The following is a 20,769-nucleotide window of genomic DNA, read 5'->3' on the forward strand; positions in this document are numbered from 1 at the left end:
CCCAACTGTCACCCGGAGAAAAGACAGTTCTCCAGCATGCTTTCTGAAAGCCAACTGTCACATATTTTTTACAATCTGTGTAAAAAAATCCTTCGTTTTATTAAAAAAAAAAAAGCAACATTGGGATTGGTTAGCATCTGAAAACATAACTGGGTCTTCAGGCAGACTTTCTGCATTTTATGTGGAACTAAAGGACTCCAGTCATTAATGAAGCTTGTGCTCAGCTGTCAAACAGTAAGTAAAATTCAGTAATTTTACTGGGACCACGTGGTCCACTGTAGTGGAAACAGGGAAGCTACTGCCCGGTGTTAGGATTTAAGAGGCAGGACATAAAAACAGAACGCAGCATAACACAGCATAATCCCTTACCATATCATGCCTTCAAACAGATTTTGGATGACAAGATGTGACTGAGTGACGGTTATCAGTAAAGTGACGTGAGTCCATGCGAACTGTTAATAGCCCAACAACACAAAGGTTAGCAACGCAGCAGTCAGGCGGCCGAAGAGCAAGAGCAGTTTTGAAACACACATTTTCTGCCATGACTCCTGATCAGAATTTGTAAGATAAGGTCATTCAAGCAAAACAAGTGCAGTTAGTACATTCCTCTCTTCGTATTGCCTACTAGAGCCCTGAATGCACAGAATTACTGGGCGAAACCGCCACAATTTATAGATAAATGGAACGGTAATACCAGTGAGGTATACTATTACGTTCGAAAACACAAAGTGGATCGCTCCACATGGATGACTGAGAAGCCACAGCTGCTGTGGAAGCGGTGCTGGAGGCTGACTACTCCAGGAAACACAGAGGGTGCTTTCTTCCCTATGACAACCATTTCTTGCAAAGAGTTATTTCCGGCTTTGAAAGAGTAAAACTCTCTGGATTCGCTGTCCTTAAGGTCCATGTTTTCATGCTGAAAGTGGATCTTTCTCATGTCTGTTCAATGATGTTATACAATTTTAACCTTTCAAAGCCCTCTGCTGTGCCCCTCCCTCCCCCAGTACTCCCTCACATCCCTCCCTCAGCCCTCAGCCTGAGAGACAGCGACTTCGACTTCGGTGACTGTTAGCACAATTACTATGGCAGAGTGTGATCCAAAAGCAATCATAATTCTATGCATTCATCTGAAAATTTTGATTAGTAATTATGAATTCAAATAATTCAGATTATTTGAATGACGCTTAAAAAGTCATTTCTCATCTCAGCAAGGTATTTTATGTTACTTGTTTTCTTCTGTTCTACTGGTATACATTTAAAAGAACCAAGTATTTTATTCTTAAAATACATTTTTTTTCTCAATAGGCAACATTTTATACTTGGTCCTCTATGGCCCGTAAATACTGTACCCACACATTCAGGTGCCCCATAGATGCACGGGTCAAATGCACAGATCTGTTTCTCCTTGTCATTTGTCACTACACAGGATTTGATTACGTAAAGTCTTATAAGTAACTAAAATGATTTCAGACCACGAGAGGATGCAAGCAGCCCACACAGAAACACAAGATCCTCCAGTGTGCACAGCGCTTGCTGTCCCCAGTGGCCCTAGAACCAGCTTCTAAGAGGACACGCCATTATCTCCAATCTGTCCTGCTTGTTTTTAGGTTTCATTAAGAATTTTACTATAGGATGCCCTGAAACTTGAAATTTAGGAAATATTGCAAATTTCTTAGCAATAATAACTTGTAGAAAATTTCCTTAAAGAGAAGTCCACGTGGGAAGAAATGACCCAATCTGAATAAGCCTTGCTGACCCTGAGTTCGTCGTACCTCTCAGTGCTGTAGACTTGGGGCCCCACTTCAGGAAAATAAGAAGCACACTGTGTAAAGTGACGGATCTTAGGAAGCACAGACTGCTACTCTCCACCGAACAAAGAATCTTAGGGCAGGGAATCTGTGGCTGACCACAACTGCCGGCAAAGGCACATGCTCTGCCACTGTGCTTATGTCTGCAGCGGGTGTTCAAAGTCACTGGTCACAAGACCGCCCAACCGCCCGCACAGCAGATCCTTCCTAGGCTAGAGCAACTGCCCCAGAGAGGAATTCCCACAGTTAGCGAATTCAAACATACCATTTACATTTTTTTTGTCTTTGAATTTTTTTTTGAATGTTTCAATAACACTTTAGGAACTGATGTAAGTTTTAATTCTCAAAACCCTTTCAACTCCAGTATCTAATGAACACAGGAAAAAAAACTGAAAAATTCTCCAGGCTCAGGCAGGGCATTAACCAGCTAATTTCTGTTCTCTTAAGTACAGGAAGAGCTTGAGCACTGCTACGGGAAGCTGCTGATACACACCATATAGAACAGCTAAGGAAAGCTGCTGATACACACCATATAGAACTGCAGTCGGTAGTGTTTCTTCACCAAGCTCAGGACAAACATGCAGAAACCTGCTCAAGAACAAAAGACATGTGTGAGTTCATCTCAAATATGAGACTCCGTGAATCCCCTCCCCCATAACCAGTTTCCTGCATCACGTGCAAGCACACCTTAGCCATCACTCGACCCAACACTACCTCGCCTTTAGCGGTTTTAGGAGTTTCCTAAAGGAACAACTTTGAAATCTCTAAAGTGCCTGACATTTTCCATGGAAAAAATTTAATCACTATCTCCTACATTAAGTAAATGAATTAGTCCCTTGCTAATACGCAAGCTGAAAAACATCTTAGATTATTACTATACCAAGAGCAGGCCAGTAGGTCAGTGGCAGAGTGTCTGCCTAGCATGAGAGGGGCCCTATTTTCAATCCTCAGTTTAGCATATCCTACCACATAAGATGTCAATTGATTGAGAGCATTCCAGAATACGTCTAACGTCTACGACTATTATGGCAGCTAATGCCCATTAAACACGGTATGTTCCTAGCTCCGGTCTAGGCTTTCGTATAACTCCATCGCTCAGTGTCCTTGACGGAGCTACCCACCATCATCCCCACTTCACAAATGAGAACTGAGGACCACAGAATGAAAAGAAATGTTTAGATGCTCCTGGTCTCAAGTCATCCCATTCCACAGAAGCTCACGTGGCAGGATTCAGACAGAGAATAACGTGGAGTGCCCTACATCAGTAGTTTCAATGCACTATAATGCTCTCAAGTGAGTTCTTCTCTCCCTGTGTTTGAGTTTATGACGGTGTCACCGACACTTATGACAATGAAGACATACTTTCCAATTCAGTGCAACTCCTTAATCATACACTAACACATAATAATATAATACGAGGCTTGCTCGGAACACTGCAACCTTGTAAAGACGCGTTTCTAGCAGAGGTGGAGCCTGAAAATGCACACATTGAGTCTAATCTGGACAGGCTGCATGAGTTCTGCAGTGGGTTCACAGTTAATCTGTTTTCATCAACCGACCTACACCACGAGATAAATGCTAGCTTTTACATCTCTGTACTCAGTCCATGGGCCTGTATATCCCAGGGTGCATCTCTCCTGGGACAGAGAACCAAGCAGCAGCTGCCTCTGTCTGTTTTTGAAGACTGATTTTAAATGTTCACAAGTAAGGATTATGGCAGGATAAGGGCAGTGGGTACTGACCACTGTCCCTACACCCTATCTGTCATCTGCAGAGTAAACTGCTCACTGGAGTGTGAAGCCGGTAAGAAAACACTCCTTGGTAGAGACAAAGGCTGACATAATACTTTGGAGCAGAGGTAGAGAGAGTGGGTGAAAAGAGGGGCTGAGGACATGGAATCCAGGCGCTCCAGCTGCCGAGCACATCAAAGTCTCATTTTAAGTTTTCCTGCTGTGATGACTAGGTTTATGTTTTCCTTATTTCTTTACTGAGACTTTTTTATATGAATGTGTATTTATTATTTTCCTTCCCTCCCCCTCCTCCCTCAACTCCTCAAATTCACAGATGTCTATATATAGAAGAATGAAACTGGAGACACATCTATCACACTGTACAGAATCAACTCGAAATGGATCAAAGGCCTCCGTGTGGACTCTGAAACGCTGAAACTCCTAGAAGGTACACAGTCAGCAGTACCTACAGGATATGGGTAGAGGGGTGCACTCTGAAAAAGACCCCATTTGCCTAGGTATTAAAGCCAAGAACTGACGAGTGGGACCTCACAAAACTAAACATTTGGTACATCAAAGGAAACAATCAGTCAAGTGAAGAGGAAGCCTGCAGAGAAGGAGAGGATATTTGACAGCTGTTCACCCAATAAAGGACTAATATCCAGAATTTATAAGATTTCACAAAATGGTCAAGAAAATAAATGACCCAGTTAAAAACAGAGCAAAGGATCTGAACAGAGAGTTCTCAAAAGAAACAAAAAAGCTAAGAGATATCTGCAAATGTGGTCAGCATCCTTCACAATCAGGAAAATGCAAACTAAAATCACTTGGAGATTTCGTCTTACCCTAGCAGAAAGGGCAAGACCAGGAAAGCAGCGCACAACAAATGCCAGCGAGCGTGTGTGAAAGTGACCTCCACTTTTTGTTGGCAGAACTGAAAACTGGTGCAGTCTCTCTGGAAATCAGTGTGGAGAATTCTCCAAAAGCCAAATTCAGATCTACCCTAGACCACTCCTTTGCATATGGACAGAAAGACAAATGCCACCCGACCTTTTACCTACGGATCCCTGCTCCAGTGTTCAGAGATGAGGGTATCATCTGAAGTAACTGCAGAAACCAGGAGAGTGGGGAGGGGTGGGGAGAAGGAGCTCTAAAGAGGGGGATTGTGGGTCACAGGTACTATGGAGAGGGGTGGGTAAAATGGTCTGGGGCAGCATGTGGGAAACTTGCCAGGGGAGGGATATGGGAAGGAAACAAAGGGAGAGGATAAATAACACTAAAGATCTTTGACAAAGCTAAAGAAAATCATGTAGCCCATGCATGCATGCATTTGAATGTGCGTGTATTTGTGTGTGGGTACACGGATGCATGCGTGCGTGATGCAGTTTAAATAACCTATGCCACTTTGGTAACAATGCTCCACTCAAAGACCATAAACTACAATGGCTTTCTTTAACTATCGACTTGACACAAGCTACAGTCACTTGAGTAGAGGACCCAGAAGTTTCTGAGATCAGGCTGGCCCACGAGCATGCCTGTGGGCTATCTTGTGTTGATTGGCTGGTGGACAGTGCGGAGAGGGCGGAGGCTGAGCACAGCAGACAGGCACACATTCTCTCTCTGCTCCTGACTGTGGGTGTGACTAGCTGCTTCAAGTTCCTGTATTGACATCCTCAGGACAATGGACTGACCTAGAATTGAGAGCTAAAATAAATCTTTTCTCCCAAAAGTTGCTTTCTGTCAGGGGGTTTTATTACAACAGCAGAGATGAAGTTGAAACACCTCCTGTAGCAGGTGGATATAACTTGCAATTGAAGTAGTAACGGGACCTCTGCACCACTGTGCCCTGCTCATCTACGGTAGAAGCTGCCTGTCCCCGGAACTGGACCTACCTCTCTGCCCAAGCAACCTCTCAGTCCCATGGCAAGGCCTCAGGAACTGCTGGATAGCGTCAGCTATGAGTCATTCACACTGAAACCCACCAAACAAAATGATCAGCAGAATCATTCTGTACTTTCCTAATTGAAGTTTTATCCAGAACAATCTTGGCAATCCATATTCACCTACAGGCCACAGTTACTTGAGAACTAAATCAAAACCACCAAAGTCTCTAATGTCAGGAAGGAGGTGTAAAGACTGCTGGCTTGAGTAAGAGTGGCCCCCACAGGCTCCTGTATTTGAATGCGTAGTCACCAGGGAGGGGCACTGACTGAAAGGATTAGAAGGATCAAGTATCAGCTGCTGCTCTTTTGTCCCGCAGGCCCGCTAAACCACCAGCCATGACATAATGGACTAGGTCTCTGGAACCATAAGCCAGCCCCTAACTAAATACAAGTTGCCTTGCTCATGTTGCCTGTCACAGCAACAGAACAGTGACTAAGACAGCAAGTTCATCTAAAGCTAGGTATTTCAAGAAATAGACATGGAAATCAACAGTCACAACTACATGACTACGTGAATATTTTCTGCTTAGAAAGTAAGATTGTATATACCTTATATCTTAACAACTCTTGAGAAAATATACTTTATACATCTAGATAGACAGTCATACCTTTCTCTTAACAAAGAATATTTACATAGCTATGTTTTCTATTAAAATCACAGGCTTTGTTACATTACTACAAGTAACAGTAGTCACTGGAAAGCCTGGTTAGGTATTCGTCAACTGGACACAAAGTAGAGTTACCTGGGAAGAGGGTCACTTAATTGAGGAACTGCTTTTTTCACACTGGCTTGCGGACAGGTCTGTGGGGCATTTCCTTGATTAATGATCACTGTGGGAGGGCAGTGATACCCCTAGGCAAGAGGTCCTGGAGTGGATGAGAGAGTAGCTACGCAAATCATGGAAGCAAGCTAGTAAGCCATGTTCCTCCATGGTCTTGGCTTCATTCCTTGCCTCCAGATTCCTACTGTGTGTTCCCTGAGTGATGGCTCCTGCTGTGGCTTCTGTGACCACACAGTGTAAACCCAATAAACTCTTTTCTCCTCAGGTTGCTTATGATGAATGTTCTATCACAGCAACAGGGCACAGAGCAGGTGCCCAGCACACTCAGCTCTGATGCTCCAGCTCTCAGTTCAGTGTAGCTGCCCTGGCTGAACTGGAGGTGCTGATGCAGAGATGAGCATCCTATATCCCATCCCAAGCACTCCTCAGGGGCCAGCAAGAGCCAGTTCCCAACAGATAGATGTGTCTACAGCAAAGAACAGAAACAAACAACGCGGTTGAGCATGCCAGGAAAAGAGAAGGAAAAACTGGGAATTTCAGAAAATGAGTTAATGGTTTAAAACTTAGCAAACATTTACAATATTCCAGATGCAAGATACAGAAAGAAAGAAAGAAAGAAAGAGAGAGAGAGAGAGAGAGAGAGAGAGAGAGAGAGAGAGAGAGAGGAAGGAAGGAAGGAAGGAAGGAAGGAAGGAAGGAAGGAAGGAAGGAAGGAAGGAAGAAAAGAGATAGGCAGGCACAAGCATTCCAGAGCTCACTGTCCAGCTGAAGAGACAGAAGACAGAACAATGAATCAGTTTTAAATTGTACTATTAGTGACTAAGCAATTCAATAAACACATGACATTTTCAGTCCTAACAGCCATGGGGATGGGCCTAGGTTTGCAAGAGGTACTTGCTAACTCATTCCTCACTCTCTGCTGGGTTATGAGGAAAAAAAAAACTTCTGGCATCTTCTCAAATACATTCAGAGGCCTTAGGTGGGCTCCTCAGCCATAGCTGAGTTGTTGAGACAGAGGTTAAAAGAGTAAGTAGGTAACTGGGAAATGGACAGGTGAACCAGCCCTGTTACCTGAGTGTCAAAGGATACTGATCAAACGCCTTAACAATTTTAAAAAACCCAAGCGATCACATATAAATGTATTCAAAGTGATCACGTGACTGTAGCTGGTGCTGTCCTTTGGAGTCCTACACCCCAGATACCTGAACCTGTCATTACAGGACTTGCAACAACAAGCTTGCTCTCCTTCCTAAACAGCCCAAATCCAAGTCACTAAGCCTGTGAGGTGTTCATTATTATGCAAATCTGGTCTCCAGAGAAGTTTGTATTATTTCCAGTCTCACTGACTTTTTTTGTTTATCAGTCAAATTCACTTTGTGACAACATTATCTAAATGTCAGAATGACTTCCAGTCTAGTCGGTGAGTCTCCTTGTATGATAGGACGCAGTCACTGAATCTGATGGCCTCCGATGAGGACAGACCCAGAGATACGGACATCCTATTCCAATAAAGTGTAATGTCAGTGAAACAGCTTAGCTCTCTTTGATTATAACATCAGCTCAGACATGCTTTCCAAAGTCCTTTGATCACTGCAATAAAACCAACGTTCTCACAGCGCCCTTTCACACTCTAACAGCACACACCTATGAACACAGCACCTCCCACTTCCCCATACCGTTCCAAAGTCCTGCTCTGTCACTCAGACTCACCGTTCTGCTAACAACGTACACTCACAACAAGATAACAGAGAAGGCCGGGGGGGCTGAGGCAACAGCACTCACAACCACCAGTCATTCAGCACACGCACAGACACACACAGACACACAAACACACTAGCACTCACAAGCACCGTGCATGGATGTGCAGTCTCAGACTTCCAGTCACTCGGCACACACACAGGCTCAGCACAGAGCTCTGGGAATTTACTGAATGACGAGTATCAACCTGCAAGATTAAGGCTCTGCCTCCTCAGGTCTCCTTGTCAACTGCTCCCAACCCATTTTTCACTTAGTCACAGATTTGCTCTTATCTTCTCTTGCTGTGGAAGCCCCCAGGGGCTTCCCTGGGAGAAGTCCAAATCCTTTCCACGAACATGACAGCATCCCAAGATGCATGTATGGACTTTCCAGGCTCAGCCATGCCACTGTCTCTCAGCTCTGTCCCTAGCTCAGCTGGTTCCTCGGCCTGTCCGGGGATGAATGGCAGAGACCCGCCCACTAGTCACCTCTTCTCCAAGGTGTCTGTAGTTCCAGTCTTTCCTTTAATCCTTGCCCATTTGCATTTGCAAAGTGAACTGGAGGACCTGAAGCTCACAGGCTCTGCACACAGGGTGGGAGTTATCTCCTGCTTGCCCTTATGCTCTCTAGGTGGCCACACGAAGGACCCTAGCATTGGGAAGAACTTCAGGGTTCGTTTAAAAAAAAAAATGACTGGTGGCTTTCAGATGAGCTTCTGTGACCCTACTAATGCTTGTGGTAAAATATGTCTGTGGCGGAAATCAGTACATCACTGGGAGATAAGAAAACAGCAGTAATTGTATTTTATGAGATTCTAAAACTTTCTTGTACAGAACAGTCACTGAAAAGGAATTGGTTGAGAGAAGCTGTCTGTGTAAATGTATAAACAAAAACAACAAGAAAACTGTTCACTGTCTCTGCTCAACAGAAGCTATTCCAAGCTTGAGTTCCAGCCATCAACAGTGGGAGGAGAGGGAGGAAGGGGAGGAAGCTGTAGCCCCACAGACGTTCACTCTGTGCCCAGTGGACTGCAAGTGGCATTCTGATGTAATTATGGATCAGGAGACACAGGTGGGTTTAGAGGTGTCGGTATAAAGCTGCCCTTTAGTACAGTAACTGGAAACTAAAGAATAATCTGCTCTTCTCTGCCTAAGAAAGTAGCTGAGGGAAGACAGGAACACACAGGCTTGAATATGCTGGAAATTTCTAGAGTGACTTCAGTAGGCTTCTGGAGGCAGGAAGTAAAGCTCTACAGCATCGAGATGGTTTCACTGAACACTCATTTGTTTTTCTGAATGTTTACTACTGGCAGATAGGATATGTATTCTTAAAACATCCTATCTTTAACAAGACTTTCAGGATTTTGGCATGCTTCCCATTCAGAAGGTAGCCTATGGAGAGGCACAGACCAGACCCTGGTCAGCAGTGGGCACAGATCCAGTCCTCCCATACTTAGACTCCAATGACTTTAGGCCCTGTGGTAGAAAACCTGGCAATGCCTGACAGCCCATAGAATGGAGACACGGATGAGCTGTATTAAGACACAGGAAGAAATGCAGCCCAAGTCAAGGTGGTTGTGCGCACATACACTCATTTCCATTCATCCTGGCAGCCGCTGAAATGCCACTGAAAAGAACGAAGATGACGCCCAAGCAGAACAGAGAGCAGAAGGACACCATCTGAGACAGCAGGGCCGACAATGGGTCTTCCCTAGAGCAACACAGACAGTGGAAGCAGAAGCATCGAGCGAAGGGCTAGCAGCAGGCACAAGCCGCCATCATGACATCAGTCATGTAGATAGACTAAAGAGACTCCAAGAACACAAAGGATGCTCCCCTGCACCTCACACAGGGCACTACTGGGGGACCAGGGAAAAATCTAATTACGAAGGTAGTGAGGCTCTGTGCAGCTGGTCCACAACAGGAGGGACCCAGAGATCTCCAAAAAACAAGGTAAAAGATATAAAAGACACGCTTTCTGGTTTGTGTGGACATCTGAAAACAAAAACACAGACTATTACAGTACATGTGAGCTCACCCACAGAAAATACGAAAGGCTATGAAGCTGAACTGTGTGGGAGGAAGAAGGTAGGGCAGTTGCTTCAGTAGAAGGAAAGAGTTCAGAATGAATGGAGGGCTGGAGGGCTGGCTTGTTGGGTAAGAGCACTGGCTGCTAGTCCAGAGGACCTTGCCTTGATTCTCAGCACCCATGTGGTAGATCACAACCATTTCTAACGCCAGCTCCTGTGCGTCTAACACCTTCTTCTGACCTCATCAGGCCCCGCACACATGTAGTGAGCAGCCATACATCAGGGGAAAACACTCATACAAGTAAACTAAAAATCTTTTTAAAATAGGAACAGAAATGAGATGGTATTTGGCTCAACAGGAAGGCATGGGTTGGGTACCTGTTAGGTGCCATAAACGATGAACGAAAGGCCTGAGTGTGAGGAACATGAGATGGGCTTTAACAAGTCAACATCAAAACAAATAATGCCAAAAAGAAACAAGTAGCTGCATCACTTACAGAAACAGAGAACATGAGGGGAGCTGGGGCGAGGACACTGTTGATACTACAAATCCCTAGAAACTGATTTTTTTAAACTAATAAATAGCATGAATGGTTTATACTTTAATTAACCATTAATTTTGCTAAGTAATTATAGTAACAACATGAAACAAAGCAAAACTGTCAGAAGTAATGACAGAAGGCATTCTGCAAGATGTGGGACCCTCAGTCTGAGCCACACCAGAAGCCATAAAACAAAACAAATGAACAAACCCAGAGAAACCACAAGCCACTACAGAGCTCTTTCCTGCTAACTTCACTGACTTTTGTTAAACAGCAAGGTCTACAGACTGAGACGACCTAGGAGATTCCAATCTCCTAAGGAAAGACTCCACCTGGGAATCAAGTCTTCATTCAAAGAAATCACACTTGTTGTCTGGTGAGAGAAAGCAAGATACGGTGGCACGGATGTGTACCAACAGGCCAACAGCCCTCTGCCACACACTACAGAACCTTAAGGGGACCTTTAGGCAGGTGTCACTGCCGTCTCTTCATGACCCCCACCCCTTCCAGCTAAATCCTAACGGAAAGAACAGGGAGATTTTAGGGCCTCTTTCCAAGTATGCATCTTCTGTAAATATATTATCAATAACTCTTTAAAGATTTATTTGATTTTATGTGTGTCAGTGTTTAGCCTGCATGGATATGTGTGTACAGAAGGGGTACTGGGTCCCCTAAATAGTTGTGAGCCACCATGTGTGTGCTGAGAATCAAACTAGAGTCCTTGACAAGAGCAGCCACTCAGCCATCTCGCCAGACCCCAATTAATAACTTTTTAAATTGGGGGAGGGGTAATCAGAAAACAGGATTAGATGGGGAAAAAAGCTGATTCAAAATGAGAAAGATCCTTTATAAACAGCCCCCATCCTCCAAAGCCCCTGGCATCTTCCACGCTGTGCTCTACCATCCTCATTTCTTAGTGTCAGAGAGCTTTGGGATGAGGGGCCTCACTTAAGAACAGACCGGAACTCGGTGCCCTCTAGCTCTTCCTTAAACAGTTGAAAAGCAGTGAGAAAGTTGGCCAGCATCCTGTAAACAAACTTGCACACATAATACAACATCTTCAGAAGATACCTGGTTAAACTAGAAGAAAGCTTAATTCCCTAGGGACATTATAAATATATATTTGTAAAATTTTCTCTATAAATTATATTTGATTAATAAATGTTCTGTGTTTCAAAGGTTTTTAAAAACTATAAATTGAAAAGAAAAATCTGAAAAATATGGAATGCTATAGTTATGTATTTTTATTTAATTGCCACTAGAAAGTAAATGGTACTTAAGACCACAATGGAATAAATAACTTTATACATGAGAAATAGTTTGAGGAGAGCCCAGAATAAAATGTAACAGGAAAAACACAAATGCATTTAAATAACCTAAGGAACTGTTAGCCTAGGAAACCATTAGCCTACACAACCATTAGCCTAGGGAACCATTAGCTGTGGGTCAGTACATAACAACCCCGAGTTACCTGCCAGGTAGAGGGCGAAGGATATGAACCTGTGGTAGCGGATGAGGAACTGCAGCTGTTCCTCCCTCTGCACAAACGTGGCGAAGTAATCTGCCACTGTCTCTCCATAGAAGAAGTAGTTCACGCACAGCAGGAAGTACCTGGAATTTAAACCCATTAGCTTGCTGTGTGGAAACGCTCACATAATACAGCATCTCAAAAGCGGTAATTTTGTACCCCTCAAAGGTGACAAAATTAGTCCCTGCATTTTGATGGCACTACTAAGATCAAACTCCAGTTAGGCAATTCATCCAAACCATGCCGCCCGCCACAGTGCCAGTTTCTCATGTTACACTGAACTTTAAGCCTATCAGCCAACCGCAGCCAGCAACCCAAAGGCAGTTCGTGTGTCTAACTCACACTATAGTGTCAGTGACAGCAATGGCAAAATACAATGGACATGGGCACACACACACACATACACACACACACACACACACACACACACACACACAGCAGTAAGTTTATAATGAAAATATCTCCTAGCTGCTCAATGGTCCTAAGTTTAATAACAAATACTGGAGGACACAACCCCACCTCACCACAGTGAGCAAAGAGGGAAAGGAGGAAGAGATGGTGAGCATCTCCTGGCACTGCTCCCTACACGGTCCTCATGTCCTTCTCAGCTCTTTCCAATGCCCAGAAGTGATTCTGTGTGTGTGTGCTCATGTGTGTGCTCATGTATGTGTGTATGTGAGTTGTGCGTGTGCATGTGTGCGTGCTTGTGTGTGTGCGTGTATGTGTGTGTGTATGTATGTATGTATGTATGTATGTACGTATGTATGTATTTCCCAAATCTCTTATGAGAAATGAAGAGAACTGACAGAAGACAATTACGTCTTATCGACAGCCACCTACACCCCCACCACACCCCCATCTCTAAGATCTTACTGTGTATCTTACGCTGGTCCTGCCCTAATGTTCCCCTGCTTTAGACAGTCAGCAACTGAGTGAGTTGCTGTGGTTGTTGGATTCCAGAACTAGGGTTACAGGTTCTCACCACTACACTTGAGTAAGGGACTACTTAGAATATTCTAAGTCCCAAAGGTGACGTGCACCTATCTTAGTAAGCCAGAGGCTCCCGGGAAGATGTTAATGGAGTAACTTCCTGAAGGGCATGACCATGTAGGCCGAAAAGGACCTATTATAGTGCCAGGTTTCCTACTCAGGGTCTTAATAGCCATGAGCATCTGATTTTAAAAGTACATACAACAAAACTTTACATGTATTTGTACATTATCAAATATTTTGTGTTCTCTTAGGGGAAAAGATAAGTAAGCTTTTTCATAAAATAATGATCAGGGAGGAGTTAAAGCAGCATATATATTAATCATTAATTAGATATCATTACAGAGACTAAATGGCAGCTCAAGAAAGGCTGTGTCCCAGAAGGAGCAAAGGTTACTCTCGTCTACAAATTCAGTGACTCCACCTTTCTCTTCCTCCAGAATCTCTGTGATGTCAGAACTTAGAAGTGAGTCAGATCTGCATATCTAGAGCGTTTCATGGCCACTCACCAACTTAGTGTTCTAAACCACGGGAGGTCATAGGAGTGGTAGACCCTGTACCCGATGGTGATGATCTCCTGGAAGCATTTCACTTGGATGCCCAGAACCTGAAAATAAAACACAACACAGTCACACGGGTCCCAATGCTTCTCTCTCTGCTGTGTTACTTAAAAGCAAGTCCTTGACACATGTGTTTTAGAAAATCTTAATCTACAAACTTTTAATTATTCTAAATGGCAATAGCAAAGAGGTAATGTTCCCTCTTTCAAATAAAGTGGTGTCCAACTGTAGCAGAAGGATGTTTAAATGAAGGCCCATAACCACCCAAGACTAGCCTGCTCAGCAGTTTGAAGCACAGCTCTGCTAGCATCTCCTTGGCAGCTGAGCAGACCTTATCCATTTATTTTTATTTATTTCTATGTATTCCATTCCTGAAAATGGACAACCTTTTCTTTTTGAGGCACTTCAGAGCAGACTGGCCTCTAGCCTCCCACCTCTGCCCAGCTCTAACTGTTCCATTTACATCTCTTACATTAGTCCAGGAAGAGGCAGGCTTACAGAAGTGTGCTTGTATGTATGTATGCATGTACAGAAGTGTGCTTGTATGTATCTATGCATGTACAGAAGTGTGCTTGTATGTATGTATGCATCTTTAGTCGAGTGTTCCAGCCCACTTATAAAGATGGCGGCAGGGACTGTCAATCTTAGCACACAGGAGGCAAAGGAGCAGACCTGAGAGTTCAAGGTTAGCCTGGTCTCTACCTTGTGAGTTCCAGGCCAGCAGCAGCCAAATAGTAAGACCCTACCTTTAAAAACCAAAAAAATGTCCAAGACAAATCAGTACAAAATCTCTTCACAGCTGCACAGACCATCACAGAGCCAGCAACAGCAGTGGTGTCAGTCATTCTGAACAGTCACCATTAGCCTTCCACACATGCACGCTCTGCCCAGGCAATGACGTTCACAGAGCTCTGTTTGCACGGTGTCTTTGTATTTATGAACTGATGTTTTACTCATAGTCCTTCTCAAAGATAGCCTTGGATCCAGGTGAAATGCCAACATCTGACTTCAGCTTGGGATTATATCACACATCAACTTGCAGATTAGAATCTAAAATACTAAATTTTCAAAACTCATGTCTGAAGATGTTTTTTTTTATTATTTTTTTTTAGTATTTTAGTATTAAGTTTGTGGAAATGAGGCAGTGGGATACAACTGCTCAAGCAGGAGGACCTATGTTCACTTGTGTGAAGGAAAAACTGGAATAACAGATTCACGCAGGACTCCTGCTGGACCAAATAGGATTTGGACATGTTGAATGTCATCTAAGGGATATGCCAACAAGAAAGCCTATTTTTATTTTAGGAATCTATTCTAAGAAAATAATCCGATTTAAGAAATCAGAACTTTTTTGTGCTGGAGTATGTTCAGGATAGTGTTACTCATTACAGAAACAGAACATAACCTGAATGTTTAAAAATAGCCCAGCAATTTAAATAACACAATGTTTCACATTCCATTAGATAGCAGAATCTTCCACAGTTGGTAGAGATGGTGGAACAATACCAGACTTTGAAATGATATTTATTTTTGAAAAATTGGGCACAAAACTTCAGTCATAGTATTGTTATAGCAATGATTTTTAAAGCAAAAACTAAAAGGGCAAAAGAGAGAAGCCCAGCCGGGGCAGCCGATGGTAGACTTGGATAATTCTGACAATGTTTGGCCGGTTTCCATCCTCACAATGGAAAGGCTAAGGACAATCAAGGTGAATCCTACAATGTGAATGAACAATTATCATAGCGAGTGAGGAAACCGCCTTCAATACCTTCTCTGTGCTCTCCTATGCCTGTAGCTCACAGTGTGCTCAGTAATGACATCACTAGAAAGCTGGTTTCGGAGAGCACGACAACCCAAGAACTAAAACCAGGGGACAGAGGGACATCGTATGAACTAAGATGTGTCAGCAGCAGCCAGCATTCCCTAAAGCGAGGGCTTAAAGAAAGTACTTCATCTTCTTTACCTCTTTGGTTGTTTGGGGTTTCATTTATTTTTGAGATGAAGTCTTGCTAGCAGCTGCAGACTGGCCTAGAACTCGTTGATATCTCAGACTAGCTCCACACTTTGACACCCCCGCCCCCTCCTCTGCTGGAACAACAGGAGTGTTAGTTCACCATGCTTGTTTAGACATGAGTTTTCTATGAAACTCTCCTGAACTGATCACTGTAAAGTCTGACAGGACAAGTTAAGGCTTGGCAGGAATAACATATACCACTCAAAACAGACATGGGAGGTCCTGGAAGAGGGACAGAAACAAGACCTCAAGTACACACCATGATACACTTGAGCGCCAACTGTCTAGGCATCTATATCCTCTCAGTATGAATATACAAAAATATCATTCGCATGCACATCCGATGAAGTTACACAACAGTAGCTCACAGACTCCTTAAGCAAACCTTTAACGTTCCTACCTCCTTCCACTGACTTACCTCACCGAGCAACAGAAGGAACTTGTAGAGAAACAACCTTTATTTTCCTTTCATAGCAGAAAAAGTAAAGAAATTCTAAGCACTTAAGGCAGATTTATGGTCCTCTTTTAAAAGTCAGGACCCAACTGAGCATGGTGGCATTGTAATGTCAGCATTTCAGACAGAGGCTGAAGCAGGAGGACTGCAAGTTTGAGGCTGGCCTGGCCTACAGAGCAAGGTCAAGGCCAGCTTAGACAATACAGTGAGACCTGCTTTTACAGCAGTCAGGATCCAAATCTGGACGAATGTCTCTAAATCTGGTCTGAATTGTGTCCTGAAGAGTCATCTGGTCCTTAGCTGATGAATTTTTTTTATTGTGACTAGTTTTACTTTCAAATTTGTTTTTTAATAAAAGAAAAGACATATTATATTGCTGATAACCATCACAGCTGTGGAGAGGACAGAGTACTGGGGGTAAAGACAGGAAGATGGGTAAATGCATTCGAATGTCCTAGGAGGCACAAGAAGGGAGGTCCATACAGGGAGGGGCTGAATGACTGAGATGAGGCAAGCAGCGAGGGCACGGGGAGAGCCTGGCACAGCTGCCCACTGCACTAGTGTGCACAGGGAGAGCTGGTGCCACAGTGGTAGCAGTGGGGACTGGCCAGGAGAGGGAGTACAGTTTTACCCAGAGAGCCTTGTCACCATCTCAGGTCATGCTCATAATAATGAGGGACATTGTGTACACACCCCAAGAATGCTTGTTACTATTCATTGCTAAGCCATGCTTGGATACTTGGGAAACCCTGATAAATCTGTTGAACTAACGCGCTCCTCCTGGCTCCCACTACTGGGGTACACATTCTCTGTGGGGAACGCCTCTCCACACATCTCTTCTCTTCTTCTCCTTGACTCCTTTAGAAGGAAGCTCCCGTGTTGCACAATGCTTCCAGAAAGTCCTCCAACTCTGTTCTGGCTCTCAGAGAACCGTCTTTATTTGAAACATTGTGGTTTGTGATTAGAAGCAGCTAATCCATTCTTTACAGTGTAAACAGTAAGCTCCATCAAAGCAAAGACTGGGGTGAGTTTCTCAAGGCCACCATTAGCATGCCCAGTGCTACTGTAATGCCTGGCACACACCAGTCACCTCGAAGGCATCTATCAAACGATGAAGTAAGAGCTTAAGTTATCTGCTTGTCTTCATGACTTGTTTGGCTTCCCATGCACATCTAAATCCCAGAGAAAGACTTCTACTCAGCTCTCCAGTCTCATCCCTAGCAGCCATCCACAGGTCCACTCAGATCCAGTGCAGGAGGGACCGCCTCTCTCATGAACCCCTGCCTTACCACTGGGGATCCACCTTGAAATCCACTCTGCTTTCTCTGTGTAACCTCCAAGCTTGAGCATCATCTCTCTGCGTACCTCTTGTATAACATGGATAACATGCCTCTCTATCCTTCTGCCTAACACATCGTCTGACACAGACACTTTATCTAATACTAGAGAGTCATCTGGCTAACTGAAAGTTTCTGCTGCTATGCTAAGTTGCTTGAAGTCAGGGATCTGGTCATATGTAAATACATGGAAGTTGTATGTTCAATGCTCTGCATGATACTGGATACATAGATACCTACGAATAAAAGTACACCTGGTCTCTGCTGAATGAGGAACTATTTTGCAAACAGTAAAGATGAGTCTAGATCATTTCATGAACTAGAAAATGCTTAAAGGAACTGAATTTGCTGTTGCCAGGTCTTGGGTTACCTTTTTTATGATGACATGCTCAGATGCCTTCCATGACACATACACACTGAAACCCAGAGGCCCCAGGAAGACACCAGTCACTTACCAGAAGCATCAGCATGAAGGAGCCCATGTAGATGATCAGGAAAAAGAGGGAGATCATGGCAAGGGTGAGGATCCCACGAACCCACCAGTTCTTCCATCTGCAGACAAGATTGTAAAGTCAGCACCTAACGACACGATTTTAAAGTTCGGTGTGCTTTCACTACTGGATTTCCAGAGTTAGCAAAGTTTCCCTAACAGTTCTTTAAGAAGATCTTCATTTTCTATAACAACAATAAGCAAACAGCAGTCACTCACTGACAGTTAAAGTTTTCATTTATGTTAGCTACAGAAAGAAAGAGGTGGTTGCTAACTATGAGTGGGGATAAGCCATGAGCACGCCGAGTCAGGTGGTCAGTCTGGATGTGGGAGTGGGCGTCCCAGTAAGGTCCTTGTGAGGAGGGGGAGGAGCCTGAAGGAAGTCTGGGAAGGGAGGATGCTCAGGCTTTAGAGTGGTAGACAAAAACATGGCCCATTTAAAAAGGTGGCACGGACAGCACATCTACCATACAGAAACTCGGGTTTGTTTCTTAGGGCAGACATCCCAGCAAGTACTAAAGGCTGGCTGCTACTCGCTGAAGATTGGTCTCCCACAGACCTCCACTTTAAGGCCAAGTTGTCTAACAACCCCCTCCTCTCATGCTGCACCCTACAAGAAAATCCTCTGGGGTCCTTGTACTCATTGTTATTTGACCATGCCATGAGTGTGCTGGCGGCAGGCACCATACAAAAAACTAACAATGATTCGAGTGCATGGACTGTCACTTGTAAATTATGCTAGAATCCCTAAGGCTGGGTTCAGAGTCAAATACTGGTAGCCCAGGCTATGTACGATGCAGTGCCAGGAAGGCCACTTAAACTCTTCAGCTGTGTTCCCTGAGTCCAAATGTCCGCCATAAGCGTCACTAGCAACCTTCATGAAAATCCAAGGCCCTCAGCTGCATGTGTTGGATGCACAGTGTAAGAATCCAAAGACCACTTGGATATGGAAATGAAGGAATGATTTATATACATTGTACGTAACTCTACCCGGACTGCTCCTCTACCACATGGTCTGTTATGGGCCATGGCAACAAAATATAAAAGCATCTTGTGTAGAGTATGTGCCCAGCAAACATATGATTAAGATACTGAGCCAACCAACAAGTTAATAAAAATATAACCGAGTTAGGAACAATTCTCAGGGCCACCAAGATGGCTCGGCATGTAAAGCACATACTGCACAGGCCTGGTGAAGGTGACAAGGGGAACAGACCCTAGAAAATAAATAAAAAGCAGAGCGCCAGCGCCTGCATATGTCCTCCGTCCCCCTTTTCCCTCAGTCCAGAACTCCAGTGGAAGGGAGCTGCTGCTCACAGTCACAGTAGGTCCCCTCCACCAAACCCCTCCATGACCACCACCAAACCCCTCCATGACCGCCATTACAGATACACCCCAGGTGTGTCTAATGCGTGCTTGGGTGCTTGTCAATCAATCAAAACTGACAATCCGAATTAACCAGCACACATGACTTCTGTTAGTTCCAGTTGTTATTTTATATTGCAAAAGATTTTGATACAATTTAGTCTAGTTCACCCATCTTATTCTAGGTGCAAGTCTTGTCCTTTTTTACAACAGAAATGGCAGCTGATTTCATCTGCTTATAAAATATTAACTACATTCCTTGCTTTCAGCCACTCCCCTATATTATGTGGCTGGTTTTATTTTTTATACACATTAAAAAACAACAACAAAAACCATGAATCAATTCTAAGTGTAGCATTTATGTGTGCATGTCTGTGTATGTGCATGTATGTGTATGTGTGTGCAGGTGTGTCTGTGTGAGTGTGCAAGTGTACTGTGTGGGGTATGCATATGTGCATGTGTTGCCTGTGTGTTCTAGGCAAGCACTCCACCTCTGAGCCACACCCTCACCCCATCCGGCATCGCTAGGACACTTCTTTTTTCAATAACCCTTTTATGCCATTTCTGTACTCAAGGAACCAAAATGTCAACATGAGATCCAAATGGCTTTTTGCTAGCTTCCCAGGTTTTTCCTTGAAGTGTTCAAATTGAGTTTATCCCACTGTGTGTCCCCTCTACTGTTCAGTAAAATATGTACAGTCATGATTTTTCTCATCAGACTTTGAACTTCAGGCTTGGACTAAAAATCAGTGTAGAATCAAAAAAGACAACTGAAATGCTTGGTTCAGTTTTAAAGACATAACTCTTTGCAGATTTCCGAATGGATTAGGAAGCTGGGCTGAGTTATGAAGCTAGGCAGAGGTAAATGAAGAGCCGTAAGCCAGCCACTGATGCTAGTCCTGCCCTGTCTGCCTGAGACCTGGAGAAGAACGCACTGCAGAATGACCAAAAGCCAGGCCCTGGGTGGGAGTTGCCACCATCCAGACCCATCCATGTCTGGCTCTGAGCTTGAGAGATATTCTCAGCAGGTGCTGAGAACTGGAAATGTTACACAAGAATCTACCCTCTTTTCAAAATGACAGGCTCTACAAACCTAGGCCCCGAGGAACATGCTCTACCTAGTTATCTTAAAGTAAAATATTTTATTAGCCTCCAGATTAATGGGCTTCACTGTGACATGTGCCTGCTTATGCATATATATTACATTTTATTCTTACTTGTCTTCTCCTCCACCCTCCTCCAACCCTCCCCCTTCCTTTAGACCAAAACACTCCCTGCTCCTCCTCCCAGGGCACAGGCTCCTCCTCCTGCTCCACCATCTCACTCCCTTACACCCCCTCCTCCTCATTCATGGTCTATGTGTACACGCACATACAGAGATCCACACATCTCCACACATGCACACTCTTGCATACATGAATTTAAAGCTAGACTCCACGTTATTCTGAGTCTGGCTGATC

At 44.0% G+C, this 20,769-nt stretch overlaps 1 protein-coding gene across 1 annotated transcript in view; it reads right to left on the minus strand.

The window, feature by feature from the left end:
• Cds1 (CDP-diacylglycerol synthase 1) overlaps positions 1–20,769 on the minus strand; it is a 60,431-nt gene that overhangs the window by 15,104 nt on the left and 24,558 nt on the right. Inside the window, exons 3-7 of the mRNA XM_028773682.1 lie at positions 17,910–18,006; positions 13,599–13,696; positions 12,043–12,182; positions 2,338–2,396; positions 370–452 (exon numbers count right to left, since the gene is read on the minus strand). Coding sequence (XP_028629515.1) covers positions 370–452; positions 2,338–2,396; positions 12,043–12,182; positions 13,599–13,696; positions 17,910–18,006 — 477 coding nt within the window. The remainder of the gene's footprint in view (positions 1–369; positions 453–2,337; positions 2,397–12,042; positions 12,183–13,598; positions 13,697–17,909; positions 18,007–20,769) is intronic.

This window comes from Grammomys surdaster, unplaced genomic scaffold (genome assembly GCF_004785775.1).
Source record: "Grammomys surdaster isolate TR1022 unplaced genomic scaffold, NIH_TR_1.0 233, whole genome shotgun sequence".
Classification (NCBI taxonomy): Eukaryota; Metazoa; Chordata; class Mammalia; order Rodentia; family Muridae; genus Grammomys; species Grammomys surdaster.